Here is a 14,863-nt window from a genome sequence, read left to right as displayed (position 1 = left end):
AGTGGAGGAGGGCATATCCCTGCTTGGCACTGGAATGGGGGCTTCTTCCCCTACCCCCTGTGGGTCAGAGACTGGAAGGGGGAAGGACTGAGTAGTTGGCCTGGCACTGCAAGGGGGAATCAGCCCTGGTGTGGTGCTCTCTGCTGCTGGGCGGACCCCAGGCTGGAGTAGGGGAAAACCCCACCTTGGCATCAGGACAGGGACTCCTTTGCCAGTCCCCCTGCAGGTCAAAGGCAGTGACTGGAGGGGTCTAGGGCTGTGCAGCCAGGCTGGGGTGGGGAAAACACAGCTGGGCAGACCCCAGCTCAAGGCGAGCCTGGGGCAGGGCAGGGAAAACCCCATGAGGTGCTGCAGCTCTGAGGCCCTGGTTGGAGCAGTGAGGATCTGTTCCCCTGCCTCCTCCCACTGTCCTGCAGGTCTGACAGGTGCAGAGAGGATGCACAGGCTTTGCTGCCTCAGCTCTATAACAGCCCCGGGGCAGGGCCAGCCTGGCTGAGCTGGCACAGATGGGGGAGAGGGAGGCAGAGACTAGCCTGCTGCCCTGCAAGAGGGATTAGCTGGGAGCCATAAGCCATCCTGGGATGCCAGAGGAGAGGAAACTAAGGTGATTTGCTATGGGATCAGGACATAGGCAGAGGGAGAAAATATTATTTGTGGGGGCTGAGTACACACACATTTGCACACACACCTCACCCTGCAGGTAAGTCTGTGGAGGGGAAGGGGTGGGGAGAGAGGGATGGGGCACAGCGGGGAAGATTGAGGCCCCCACAGTGTGGGAGGGTGTGGGGCAGGGGCAGGGGCTGGAGTGAATGGGGCCCTGAGGCTGGGATGAGTAATGGGACAGTCGGGGCCTGGGCGCCTCATCCAGAGGAGTGTGTGGGGTGGTGGGCTCCTACAGTTGTGCGCACCCTGGGAGAGGCACGGAGGACATGTGCCCCTGGATTTGTGCATGGGGTGGAGGCAGGCTGCTGCTGCAGGATGGGGCTCTGTGCCCTGCTGCCTTGGATGCTGTGTGCCATGCCATGTGCCTGCCACCACTTGGTGGGCAGGGGATGCAGCGCAGCCTGGCCATGGCAGAAACATAGCATCGCATGGCTCCCAAGACAGCGGCAGTGGGGTTCAAAGCCCAGCATGCAGCAGGCAGCCTGCCTCATTCCCATGCAGCAATCTGGGGGACAAGGGCCCCCTGTGCCTCCCTCGGGGTGCATGCAGTGCCGGGAGTCCCTCCGCACCCCTGGACAAGGACAAGCCACCTAGGCTTCGACCATCCCACAACCCACCCTGGGGCTTCATTCACCTCAGTCCCTGCCCCACACCTTCCCTCACTGTGGGGACCTTGATCTTCCCCCTCCCCACCCCCCCATGCCCCTTCCCAGACTTGTCTGCTGTGGTGGGCAGTGCTTAGGGTTACCATACGTTCAGTTCCAAAAAAGAGGACACCTTGCCTGTGTCTGGGTGTGATTGGGGAAATATGACTGTGGGCAGTGCCCTTCCCCTGCCTCTTCTGTTGCTCCTGGCTCCTAAGCCAAAGCCTTCTCAACCCTGCTGCTGTCCCTCACTCCTGACCCCACAGACCCCAGCACTGCCAGTGTCTCTCACTCCCAAATCTCAGTACCCTGTTCCCTTGGGCTATGCTGGTACCCCTAACTCCTGACCAATAGCCCTCTGCTTGCCCCAAGCCCTGCTGGTGCCCCTCACTCCTCACCTTCAGCTCCCTACTTCCGCCCAGCCCTGCTGGAGGGGCCCCAGTTGCTCCTGTCCTGACCAGACTAGAGCGTGGTAGCTCAGAGCGAGTCCAGAGGGGGCTGGAGGAAAGAGGAGGGGAGGCCTGTGACACCCTCCACCTGCCGCTCCATGCAAGGAGGCCTGGCCACACCTTACCTTCTGCTTCCCCCTGCACCATCTCCTAGCTGCTCTGCCCCTGCAAGCATGGGCACTGGTCCCTGTGTTGCTGGCCCAGCCATGGTTCTTGAAAGGCCCCTTCCCTTGCTGGAGGGGGCAGGCACCACCTGCCCCCCCAGCCTCCCTGCCCTGCCACAGCCCCAGTCTCAGCCCTCCAAACCAGACTTACCTGCCTGCAGCTCCTGGGGTGAATGCAGATGCACTTACCTGCCTGCTGTTCCCTGCCTACAATTGCCCCTCCCCCTCCTCCCGCCAAGCAGACAAAGCAAAAACTCAGACATTTGTTCCGATTTGAAAAACCCACCTGGATGGAGACAGGAGGACTCAAAAAGAGGACATGTCTAGGAAAACCCAGACGTATGGTAACCCTAGCAGTGCTCCTCAAGCTGCTGGGGTGCAATAATCCTGGCTGCATGTAGGCTGCAGCTGCATGGCTGTTTCTGTGCATGTTCCCTGCTGCAGCCACTGTAGCCTGTGCCTGGGCTTCCCTGTGGCCCTCTGCACTGCCACCACTGCCCCACATCTGGGGGGGGCGGGGCTTAGCCCCATTAGCCCAGCCTTCTGCTGCCTATTGATCTGGTACAGAAATTTGTTAGACCAGTCTAACCTAAACTGATTAAATCTGATACTACATCCTTCTAAGTCTGTCCTAAACTGGGTTTGGCCATTTTGAACTTCTGTTCTGTTACCAGTTTAGACTGGTTTCCAATCACTTATACTGTTTTATGTGGAATTTCTGTCTCCAGCAAGTAGTAGTGCTTTTCTAATGTTATAAGATTCAGCCAGCTGTCACTTTATTCTCTACTGACTAGAGTTGTATTTGTATTGGTGAGGCAGATGTGAAGGGGTCTGTGTACTGTTTCCTCCATCATTTGGGTTTATCTTGATTTTAACTAAAGGTAGCTACAAATCTATGGCTACTGTGTCATAACTGTTGTTCTCATATCTCTTTTTTAGCATGGAGGAGTGTGAAGCACTCTGCATGCGGCTTGCTATTATGGTTGATGGCAGTTCCCAGTGTCTTGGTTCTCCCCAACACATTAAAAACAGGTACCATCTCTTGGCAACCTTCTGCAACTAAATTTCACCAAGGAGCTTTCTTAGGTGTTTTAATGATGTCAGTGTAAATACCATTAAGGACAGAGCACTTTTTTTTTCTTTCCTTCAGCTAGAACATCTTAAAATAAATAAGGATATCTTGGCAAAATAATTTAACGTATGGCCTTGTAACTGGTCACTCTTGAGCATAATTCTGTTCAGAAAGTCTGTACAAAAAATCAAGCCCCTGTTTCGTTAAGCTAGAACTGTGGGCTGTGCGTAATTTGAATCTTGCAATATTTGCAAATAACTTTCTGTTCATTGCATGTATTTTCTCTTGCCAAAGGAAGCAGGTAACAGAATGCTAACATGTTAGCCACCCATCTGTCCTAATGCTCTCTTCAGCTATTTTCAGCAGTATTTGCTGGTGTTCACATCCCTCAGAATTGAGCCATATTTATAAATAATGATGCTTATATTTTACCTTTTCCTGGACTAAATATGCTCAGGGGATAGCTGCACAAACGTGTTCCTGAAAGGCAAAGTAGGGTCCAAATTTGCAGAACACCCCATTTACACTGCAGTAACTGCCCGGTGTGCATCCGTTTGCCATGCGGTAAGCAGCCTGTTCCTCAAAGAAAGGTTGGGGGTGAAGGGAGGAGCTCCCTTGAATTTACCACAGTTGCTTTTGTAACTGCATTCTTGGTTCTGATTTACCACAAACGTAATCTATGGCAATAGGGAGATTATAAAGAGGACGCACAAAAAATAACATGAAGCAAATAGAACATTATATAGTCAGGGTAAACTTCAGCCTGGAATGTTAACAATAAATGTTAGAATAAGCTTCAGGGCCAGATCCTCAGGTAGTTTCACCCCTTTTGTACTCAGTGAAGCTATGCTACTTTGCACCAACTGAAGCCTGCCACTAGGAACAGAAATATTTTGAACAGGCATAGGAGCATATATAAATATTTTGAATGCATATGAGCAAGCTGTCCAAGCTGCGAATCACCATCTATTCACTCATGTTTCTGGATGAATGTAATGGACTTTGGTAAATGTGACTTGGCACCTAAAAATCTTTTCACACCAGGTGTTGGTGATCAGTGAGGTGGCTTAGAGTCTGTATCCAGCATGCAAAATCAAGAGTAAATACAGTAAGGGCTCATATTCAATTTTCTTTTTCTCTAAGCCTAAGCTTTTCCATAGATACTTTAATTACCCTTGGCAGCCCAGTTACTTCTGGGCCAGGGCTATGAGGAGATGACTGTCCTTTCTGCAGTTTTGCCTCACTTTTTCCTCTGTTACCAACCTGTTAGCTTTCCTCAGCTCACTCTATACACTCTGACTTCTCATTGAACAGTGACCCTTTTTTAAGTGCTGGATCCTCTAAGGATGAAAATCTTTTTCCTGATCCTGGGCTCAGCTCTTGGATGCATCAGTTGTCTTTAGGTTGGCTGCAGCTAGGTAGGGGTATTCTTCAATACACAACTTCCCCATTGTTTTGTCAAGGATTTTTATTTGGGGTGTCATTTGCTTATTTGATCTATACCGTGGCAGGTAAGCCACCATAAACATATAATACCATGTTTATTATATTAATGAAAAAAGCTGATATTGCCCAGCTGATTATGCCTTCACTAGAGATGCATAGGCTGTATTTAGATAGCTAGTAGATGCCATCTATCAGATGATTTGGAGGTAAGGAAAACAATGCAGGGGGCAGTAAGCTACATGACATGTTGGAAGTTCCAACTCTAATGATATCAGGATACATGCAAATCAACAGATCTGAAATGAAGGCTGCACAAACTCCTCTTTCAAATGTCTTCAAAGCTGGATTACAATAGATATTCACAGATAAAAGAGTGATTGACAGCCTAGATGCGTTGTCATTATTCTTCCCAAATTAATTTTTTAATTGGAAAAAACATTTGTGTGCTAAAAACTTTTCACATTAGCAGCAGGTTTGTTTTCCTTATATTTGCCATGATACTTATTTAAATAAATGAATGTTAAATGGCATTCCTCTGGGATCTCATGAGATGTGCACTGGTTATCAGTATTACTGGAGTGATGGTAGTGAGTCCATAGTTAAAACTACATTAAGACTTTTACTTAAAACAGGATTAAATCCCTTTAGATCACAGTTCATTGATTAAATTTAGTCTTCAAATTTACCACACTTATTGTTCAGAAACCTATTGAGTTTTCTAACCCATTTTTCAGAGTATATAGTCACCAACTTTACTAGAGGAATTAATTAAAATAATCCAGTTCTCAAAATTAGGTGCCTGAAGCAGAGTCTACCATAGTTACTGCACACAAAAGCATGTATTAAAATAATATTGTGGGTAGAGGTTATTTTAAAAGTAATTTTAAATGTAATAAAAGTTATTCCCCTTCTTCATCTGAACAGTTTTGATCTATGCTTAGGAAAGCCAAAGGGCATTCCCATATCCACCATGAATTTCAGTTTACTGCTGCTTCCTCCCTGCCCTGCTTCTCTGGCTTCCCAGCTTCACACCAGACACACAGATCCCATCAGCTCCTGACCCTTTCTTTCAGCCCAATATCCCTTGTAAGTCCCAAAGTGTCACAGACCTGATCAGGGTCACTACTAGGACACTGACAAACCTCCTAAGGTGTACTAGTATGAAGTTCTTCTCTCTTTCTGTATGATTGAATTTAGTCCATATTTAGCACAGTTACCCTCTAAAGGACAATTGATATAAACATATATATTTGGAAAATAGAAGACAATGACATCATTCAGCTTTGAATGATTGTTACCTGGCTTTTTTCTGGCTCTGCCCAACACAGTTGGCAGGCCCATATATATCACATATTCCTTGATATCCCCCAGAGACTTCCATACTTCCCTCACCTGAAAATTCTCTGCATCTTTTTTTTTTATAGTTCAGTCATTACTTGTTCCTCTTCTAGGTTTCCTTCCCCAGACTCCCTTTCAGACTTAAAAATTTAATATCCCACTTTGCCTCATTGAAACCTTAGAATTTCTGTAGTCATACAGTCCATGTTCCCTCCCAACCTATTTAGCACCTTGTATTCTCCCAGCACCCTAACCACTCATCCATCAAATGTCTGTTTGCTTCTCAGTCCACTGTCCTTAACAGTTGTCCATGCTACCCCATTTACCAATCTCTGCTGACTCCCCTTGAACCCCCTGAACATTAACTTCCAATGAAGTTGAATTTTCTTTCAAAAGAATCAAAGCAGTCCCCAGTTAAGATAACATCAACTCCCAATTCCCTGCTGCAAAGCCCAAATCCAGTTTTGAGACTTGTTCACATCTACACCAAAATCTATTCCAACTTGAAGGGCCAACCTTAACTTTGATCTCAATGACCTTAAGACAAGGTAGTGATATAGAATGCTTTCACTTGAGTAAGCTGTTATTACTAGGGGTGTGCAAAATGGGCCCTATTCGATTTGCATTCTTATTTGGCCCAAATCAGGGACAGTGATTCGATTAGTTGATTTGGATCACTGTCTCTGATTCAATTTGGCCAAATCTGAATCTGAAAATTCAATGCTGATTTGGAGAATCAACGATTTGGCCATAAACACAACTTTAAATATTTTTTCTACATACCTTGAGGTATCAAGTGTGGGTTGTGAATGCTACGATTCTGGGGTGGATGAAGTGCAGGGAGGATGCCCATGTGCTCAGTGGCAAACCCAGAAGTGGACTAGAACTACTTCCGGTCCACTTCTGGGTCTGCTGGGGAGTGCACTTGGGCGCCCCCTGCATGCCCCTCCGGCTCAGCTAGCAGCCATGGGGGGACCCTGGGTGCCCCCCCAGACTCAGGAAGTACCAGTCACCAAGCGGTCTCTGGTGGACTTGGAAGTGGACCAGAAGTGCTTCTGGTCCACTTTTGGGTCTGCTGCCGAGCATGCTGGGGAGCCCCCTGAGCTCCTGTGGAACACTCCATGCAGCCCACCATCTCAGTATTCACGAGCTGCCTGCTACATTGAGGTATGTAGAAAAAACATTTAAAGATGTGTCTATGTCCAAATCACTAAATCTTTCTGAATCTCTCTGAATTGATTCAGAGGGTTCAAATTCAATTCAGAGAGGTTAAAGGGTTTCCCGATTCAATTCAGAGATTTGGCCACCGAATCAGGCCAAATCTCCACTGAGCTGAATCAGGGACCAAAGCTTCACACATCCCTAGTTATTACTGTCTTTAAAAGGTTGCAATAAAGGTTGTAAATTTGAGACTACCATATTTTCTCACATATAAACATCCCCCACATAAAACATGCATCTTTGATTTTGGAAGGCAGAATTTAGGGAAAAAAGATTTTTTTCTAGGGTCATGACTGACTGTGTGACATAGATTAAGTATTCTTGGAAACAGTGTCCAGGGAATGTGACATTTCAGGAAAGAGTCTGTGTGAGGCAGCAGAATGCAGGAACTTCCTGCTGTGACAGGAATCCCATACCATTGGGTGGTGGTGTATTTTGGGTGGTAAAGCACATACATTAGAGTTAATGTTAAGATGAGTATTGCTTGGTTGTAGATTGGTATGCATGTGTACATGGTACACATATATTTTATTTGCAGTTGATTTTTAAGCAGACACTGTGTTAAAGGGAACTTCATATGAATCCTAGTAATTCATAGATTCATAGATGTTAGGGTCAGAAGGGACCTCAGTAGGTCATCGAGTCTGACCCCCTGCCCTCGGCAGGAAAGAGCGCTGGGGTCAGATGACCCCAACTACGTGCTTGTCTAGTCTCCTCTTGAAGACCCCCAAGGTAGGGGAGAACACCATCTCCCTTGAAAGCCCATTCCAGATTCTGGCAACACTTACTGTGAAGAAATTCTTTCTAATGGCCAACCTACATCTGTTCTCTGTCAATTTGTGGCCATTATTCCTAGTTACTCCTGGGGGTGCCCTAGTAAATAGATCATCTCCTATTCCCTGCTGTGCTCCCCTGTTGAATTTAGAGGCAGCCACAAGATCACCTCTCAGCCTTCTCTTGTGAATGCTGAAGAGATCTAGGTCCCTCAGTCTCTCCTTGTAGGGCCTTGTTTGCAGGTCTCTGACCATACGAGTAGCCCTCCTTTGAACCCTCTCAAGATTCTCTGCCTCCCTCTTGAAGTGTGGCACCCAAAACTGGACACAGTCCTCCAACTGCAGCCTGACCAGTGCTGCATAGAGGGGAAGCATCACCTCCCTGGACCTGTTTGTCATGCATCTGCTAATGCAGGATAAAGTGTGGTTAACCTTGTTGATCACTTTGTTACACTGACGACTCATATTCATCTTGGAGTCAACTATGACTCCAAGACCCCTTTCTGCTACTGTGCTGCTGAGAAGGTCCTCCCCCAGCTTGTAAGTGTGTTGGTGGTTCTTTTTGCCCAAGTGCAGCAATTTGCATTTCTTTGTTGAACTGAATCCTATTTTGTTCTGCCCATTTTTCCAACCTGTCCAGATCTGCCCGGATCCATTGCCTACCCTCTGGTGTGTTAATTTTGCCCTATAATTTGGTATCATCTGTAACCTTGGACAGGGTGCTCTCTACGCCCTCATCCGAGTCACTGATGAAGTCATTGAATAGCACCAGTCCAAGGACTGAGCCTTGCAGGACTCCACTGCCCACATCTTTCCATGTCTATATTGACCTATCCACCACAACTCTGTGGGTGCAACCCCTAAGCCAATCATCTATATCACAGCCTGTCAGTTTATTTACAATAACAGAATGTGATACCGTATTGAAGGCCTTCTTAAAGTCTAGGTAGATATGTCTATTTTGACTCCTGCATCTAAGCATTTTGTGGTCATAAAAAGAAACAAAGTTAGTCAGACAGGATCTACCTGCAATGAACCTGTGCTGATTTCCTTTCAGCCTTATTTCCCCTGCTGGGCTCCCACAAATATGCTCTTTACTGATTTTTTTCCAGAGTTTTTCCAAGGATAGAAGTGAGACTAACTGGCCTGACTTCCTCCCTCCTCCCTTCTTGAAAATAGGGACCACATTGGCCCTTTTCCAGTCCTCTGGGACCTGACCAGAGCACCATGAGTGCTCAAACAGCCATGCCAGCGGCTACGCTATGACAATGGCCAATTCCTTCAGCACCCTTGGATGAAGTTCATCTGGGCCTGTTCATTTGAATACATCCAGCCCTCCAAGTGCCCCTTCACTAAGTCTGCGCTAACAGTTGGTGGGCTGGTGTCCCTCTTGTGTCTATCTATGATCCAATTGCAAGATTTGTCTTGGTCTGTGTCTGGGAATATAGATGCAATTGTAACTGTACATTCACAATGTTATTTTGGGGGAAGGAGGTTTTTTTTTTTTTGTTATATAAAATGGTATGCATATTTTTCTATTCACATGTTGTTCATGGGTCACTCAGAAAGTCTTTCTATAAATCACATCAAATAAATATGCTAAAGTAACTTGCACCTGAACTGATCTAATGGAGAGCTAATTGGAAGAAATAAATATGCCTGAAATTTGTGTCAGAAACCCAGCCAAATAATCTGTTATGTCATTGGTTTCCTTCCATTTAAAAACCATAAATTTTGGTGACACATAATTTTCTAACATTTTCCTGGAGCATTATTTTAACACACTAAAATCAGACAGGTCATAATCTTAAGAGCCCCTAGTAAGAGGCACATTGTTTTATGCAATCCAAAAATATTATAGCATCGTGGAAATTTTTCTATATTTGAATTTAGTAAAACAATCTACATACTAAGATGATGATCTTTTCCCCCTTGAGAATTTTCTGTTTCTTTGTTGAAGTCCTGGATGTATGATTAGGATTTAATGAGCGATCTCCTGGAGCCTGCTAAACATACCCCTTCTCCATGGCTATAGGTTTTGTGTGGCAGTCACTTCATGGAATATAGTTTCCCCCCTCTGCACACATTCAGCACCTGGCAGGAATGAAACATTATGGTTTTGGAGTGAAAACAGGTCTTTCGCAAGAAGGCATAGCCCTCTACTATTAGGGTCCTGGGTCAGCTCCAGAAGATGAGAACGTGATACCCAAAATGTTATTGGTATATGAAGCACCATACAGGTTGTCTTACTGTATTAGATTTGGCTCATTTCTGTGGAGGCATTTCCTTAGTATTTAAATAAGACTGTTGTGCACTGTTTATCAAACACAATGTGTCCAGTTTAGACCTCCAGGTTTCAGTTTCCTGCTCAGATTGGGGGAGTGAGGCATTAAAGTGTGAAGCCTTGAATATATTTATTTATGTTGATATAGATTTGAAGTACCTCTGAATGTTTCTCAATAGCATGATTAATTATTGGACTTCTTCAGAGAATCTTTTATTGTAGCTGGTAAATGTCTGAATAATGGCAAAATAATATTAAACGAAGATTGAACTGAAAGAGGATTCCACAAAGCCACAGACTTTGTTCTGTTGTGTTTTACATGAGCTGCATACCTTAACGCTTGTGCCTGCTAAAATCTAATTTCAGTTGACTCCTGCCAAGTAAGTCAATTATAAATGGATTACATTTAAGCACTCTCCCCAGTATTCTCAATTATACTTTATGAAAATGGTTCTGTGCATTTTTTTAATTGTTAGATGCAGCTGGCCAGTCCCCTGGGAATATTTGAATATCATCCTTCATTCTGAGGCCATCTGGACAGACTTCTCATAGTTAAAACACCTACACCAGTTTTTCAAGTGCTGGACACATAGTAAATTGATACATAAACACTATCAGCAAGTGAACAGAATAAACTACCAAATAATTAATTCATTTGTGATAGTAGATTTGGAATGAAAAATATGTTGCTAAGCTATTTAAACTTCACTTAAAAAAAAAAAAGTTTGATTAGGAATATTTTAATTTCTTTCTTGCCAATAAACATCCATACGTGCAAATTTCTTAGAAGTAGAATACAGCAATAAATATCATGATCTTGTGAATATTCTGACTCTGAGTAAAACAGAATTACCATGCTGGAGGATTCCAGTCTTTATTATGTGTAATGTATTAATTGTATTTAAGTTGGGCTTCATAAAACATGCCAATAACATCCAGGGATATAACATTTAATTTACTGACTTTTTAAGAATGAAAATATTTACGTATTTGACAAATGTAATGCAGGAAGTGAGTATGCACAGGAGTGTATAAGAGATGTATTGACCTACATATATTCCCAAAGAGAAGCTTAGTTAAACAAAGAGTTAAGAATAAGAGCACATTTCTGTAGCTTCCAGCTAAAGCACACTAAGGAAAGGACATTTTCTTTACAAATTCTAATCGTTTGTGATCTCTAAAGATGTAGAAGTTTGTGAATGAGTGATATCTACATCTATGTATACCTAGACAGCTGGCTGTATAACCATTGCTCAGCCTCACAGTGCACGTTCATTATGAGGTAGTCTTTAATTACATGATCGTGTACTCATTTTCCACGGAACCTTGCCTCATTCAGTGCCTAGGATAGAAGGTACTCATTTCATAAGCACAGCAAATCAACATTTTGTGTAACCCTCACTATTGCGTGTGATCCAATATCTTACTTACTCTATTCAAACCCTTCTCTGAATACAAAGTGATTCAGTGACTTGTCTCATCTAAGGGTTGTACTTGCTGTAAGAGTAGCTAAATGCTTGACAAATGTTTCATAGATTTCATAGACATTAGGGCTGGAAGAGACCTTGGAAGATCATTGAGTCCAGCCCCCTGCCCCAGGGGCAGGAATTCAGCAGGGGTCATAGGATCCCAGCAAGATAAATATCCAAATTTCTCTTGAAGGAGTTCGAAGTAGGTGCTCCGATGGCAGGCTATTCCAGACCTTGGGGGCTCAGACAGTAAGCAAGTTCTTCCTTATGTCCAGCCTGAAACGGTCTAGGAGGAATTTATGACCTATTGACCTTGTCATCCCTTGGGGTGCTCTGGTGAACGGATGTTCCCCCAGATCTTGGTAAGCACCCCTGATAAACTTATAGGTGACCACTAGATCATCCCTGAGACTGCGCTTTTCTAGACTGAAGAGTCCCATGGCTCTCAGCCTCTCTTCATAAGGTCTGTTTTCCTGACTTCTGATCATGCACATGGCTCTCCTCTGCGCCCTCTCAAGCTTCTCCACATCCTTTTTGAATTGTGGAGCTCAAAACTGGATGCAGTACTCCAGCTGTGGCTTCACCAAGGCCGAGTACAACTGGAGAATGACATCCTGGGATTTGCTTGAGAAGCATCTATGGATGCAAGCCAGTGTTTTGCTCGCTTTACTAGCAGTAGCATCACATTGATGGCTCATGTTCATCTTGTGGTCAATCATGACCCCCGAGTCCCTTTCATCCGTAGTGCTAGCCAGCATAGCACTGCTGAGCCTATAAGCATGCTGCAGGTTTTTCTTCCCGAGGTGGAGAACCTTGCATTTTTCAGTGTTAAACACCATCAGGTTCTCGTCCACCCATTTTCTGAGCCTGTCAAGGTCAGCCTGGATTGCCTGCCTGTCCTCAGGTGTGGAGGATTTACCCCAAAGTTTGGTGTCATTGGCGTACTTGGCCAGTCTGCTTCTGACTCCAATGTCCACATCATTAATGAAGATGTTGAATAATATATGTCCAAGGACAGAGCCTTGAGGTACCCCACTGGTCACAGCACACCATGACAATTGAATTCTGTCAACCACCACCCTCTGGGTCCAACCACGGAGCCAATTCTCCAGCCAGTGGATCATGGTAGACCTGAGGCCGCAGTTGGCCAGTTTTGCCAAGACGTGATCATGGGACACCAGATCAAATGCTTTTTTAAAGTCAAGATATACGACATGAATCTCCTCTCCCTTGTCCAGGTGATAGGTCACCTGGTCATAAAAGGAAATAAGATTGGTCAAGCAAGACCTACCCGCAACAAATCCATGCTGGCTATCCCTCAGGATGTTGCCATCAGCCAGTCTGTTAAAAATGGCCTCTCTGATAATCTTTTCTAAGACTTTCCCTAGGATAGAGCTCAGGCTGATGGGCCTATAGTTTGCTGGATACACTTTCCTCCCTTTCTTGAAGATAGGCACCACATTTACCTTCTTCCAATCTTTGGGCACTTTACCAGAGCGCCAGGAGTTCTTGAAGATCCATGCCAGCGGCCGAGCTATGATGCTAGCCAGCTCCTTGAGTACCCTGGGGTGTAAATTGTCAGGGCTGACTGACTTGAAGGTTTCCAGCCTCTCAAGCTGTTTCTTCATGAGGACAGCATTGATGGAGGGCAAGGACCCAACCTCACTTAGGTGCCCCTGTCCTGTAATGGGCAGGGGCAGCCTATGGGACTTGTGAAAGACCAACGCAAAGTACCCATTTAGCAAGCTGGCTTTTTCCTGGGCGTCGGTCATCAGTTGTCCCTTCAGGTTTAGCAGGGGTCCAATGTTGCCCTTGCTTTTCTTCTGGCTCCCCACATATTTAAAAAAGGACTTTTTATTGTTCTTGATACTTGTAGCCAGTTGGAGTTCTGCTGCAGCCTTGGCTTTCCTGGTTCGCTCCCTGCAGGTCCAGACCAGTGCAGAATATTCCTCCTTGGAGGTGGACCCCTTTGTAGGGGGTCCACCTCCCATCCTTTGTAGGTCTTTCTTTTTAGATGCAGGAGGTTTGCTAGTTCCCTGCTGAGCCAAGAATAGACTTAGTTTGTGCATCCATGATGGCTCCCTTGAGAAGCAACCACTCTTCCTGAACTCTTCCCTTTGGGTCATGGTCCCTTACAGCCTTACCAACAAGCTTCCTGAGTTGGTCAAAGTCAGCTTTCCTGAAGTCGAGGACTTCTGTATTGCTGACTGACTTGCCAGCTTTATGGTGGATGGTGAAGGTGATCAGCTTGTGGTCACTGTCACCCAGCTTCCCTTCAATTGTTAGGTTGCTGATTAGATTCCCGGTTGCCAGTACCAGGTCAAGCAGTGCTTTATCTCTCATTGGCCTGTAGATTTCTTGCATCAGATAGAGCTCATCCATGCACATGAAGAAGCTTTGTGACCGTTTGAATTTGTCCGAGCACTCTTCCCATGAGAAGTCTGAGTAGTTGAAGTCTCCCATGACAAGCATGCCCTGGGAGCGTGCAGCCTCTGCCAATTCTCTAGCAAACTCCTGGTCAAGCTCTTGATTCTGGGTGGGAGGTCTGTAGTCCCACCACTCCCACAATTGTGTCCCCTGTGCCATGTTCCCTATGGATTTTAACCCAGAGGGTCTCCAGTCATCCACCCTGGGTGCCAATGTCAGCTTGCAGGGATGAGTAACTTTCCTTGATGTAGAGAGCTACACCCCCGCCCCTTTTGTCCACTCGATCTCTCCTGTACAGGGTATAGCCATCTATACCTGTGGCCCAGTCATGGGTGGAGTCCCACCAGGTCTCTGTTATACCTATGACATTGTAATTATTTGTGTTAACCAGGAGGACAATTTCCTCCTATTTATTTCCCAAGCTCCTGGCATTCGTGTACAGGCATGCAAGTGTCCCCTTGGGGGCCCTTGCCTTGCCTACAGACTGTTCCAGGGCTAGGGCAGGGGTGGACTCCCTTAAGTGTCTTGGCCTGCTGGCTTTGCAAGGGTTGCTCAGTGGGCCAGCAGTGGCAGTAGTCCCCCTGTCCCCCGGTGGGCTTAATTTAAAGCCCAGTGGAGCAGGTCAGCCAGTCTGGCTGAGAAGAGCCTCCTTCCCAGTGGAGAGAGATGGAGGCCATCCCTTCCCAGCAGCTCACTGGCTCTCTCACCAAAGAGCAGAATGTGGTCATGGAAGCCGAAGACTTCCCGATGACACCAGTGCCAGTCTTTGGTTCACTACCTCGATCCTCCTCTCCCTCCTCAGCCCATAGCCCAAAACTGGAAGGATAGAGGAAAACACCACCTGTACCTCCAACCCCTTAAACCCTGCTCCCAAATCCCTGTAGCACTTCATGAGCCAGCTGAGAGTGCTCTG

General features: G+C 45.8%; 1 protein-coding gene across 1 annotated transcript in view; it reads left to right on the top strand.

Annotated features, from left to right (window-relative positions):
* The window catches only part of ABCA13 (ATP binding cassette subfamily A member 13), a 370,934-nt gene that overhangs the window by 338,315 nt on the left and 17,756 nt on the right, over positions 1-14,863 (top strand). The window contains 1 exon segment of the mRNA XM_059729347.1: positions 2,860-2,952. Coding sequence (XP_059585330.1) covers positions 2,860-2,952 — 93 coding nt within the window.

The sequence above is a fragment of the Alligator mississippiensis genome, chromosome 5 (assembly GCF_030867095.1).
Source record: "Alligator mississippiensis isolate rAllMis1 chromosome 5, rAllMis1, whole genome shotgun sequence".
NCBI lineage: Eukaryota > Metazoa > Chordata > Crocodylia > Alligatoridae > Alligator > Alligator mississippiensis.
Note: the sequence above shows the minus strand (reverse complement) of the source record. Positions and strands in the feature narration are given on the sequence as shown.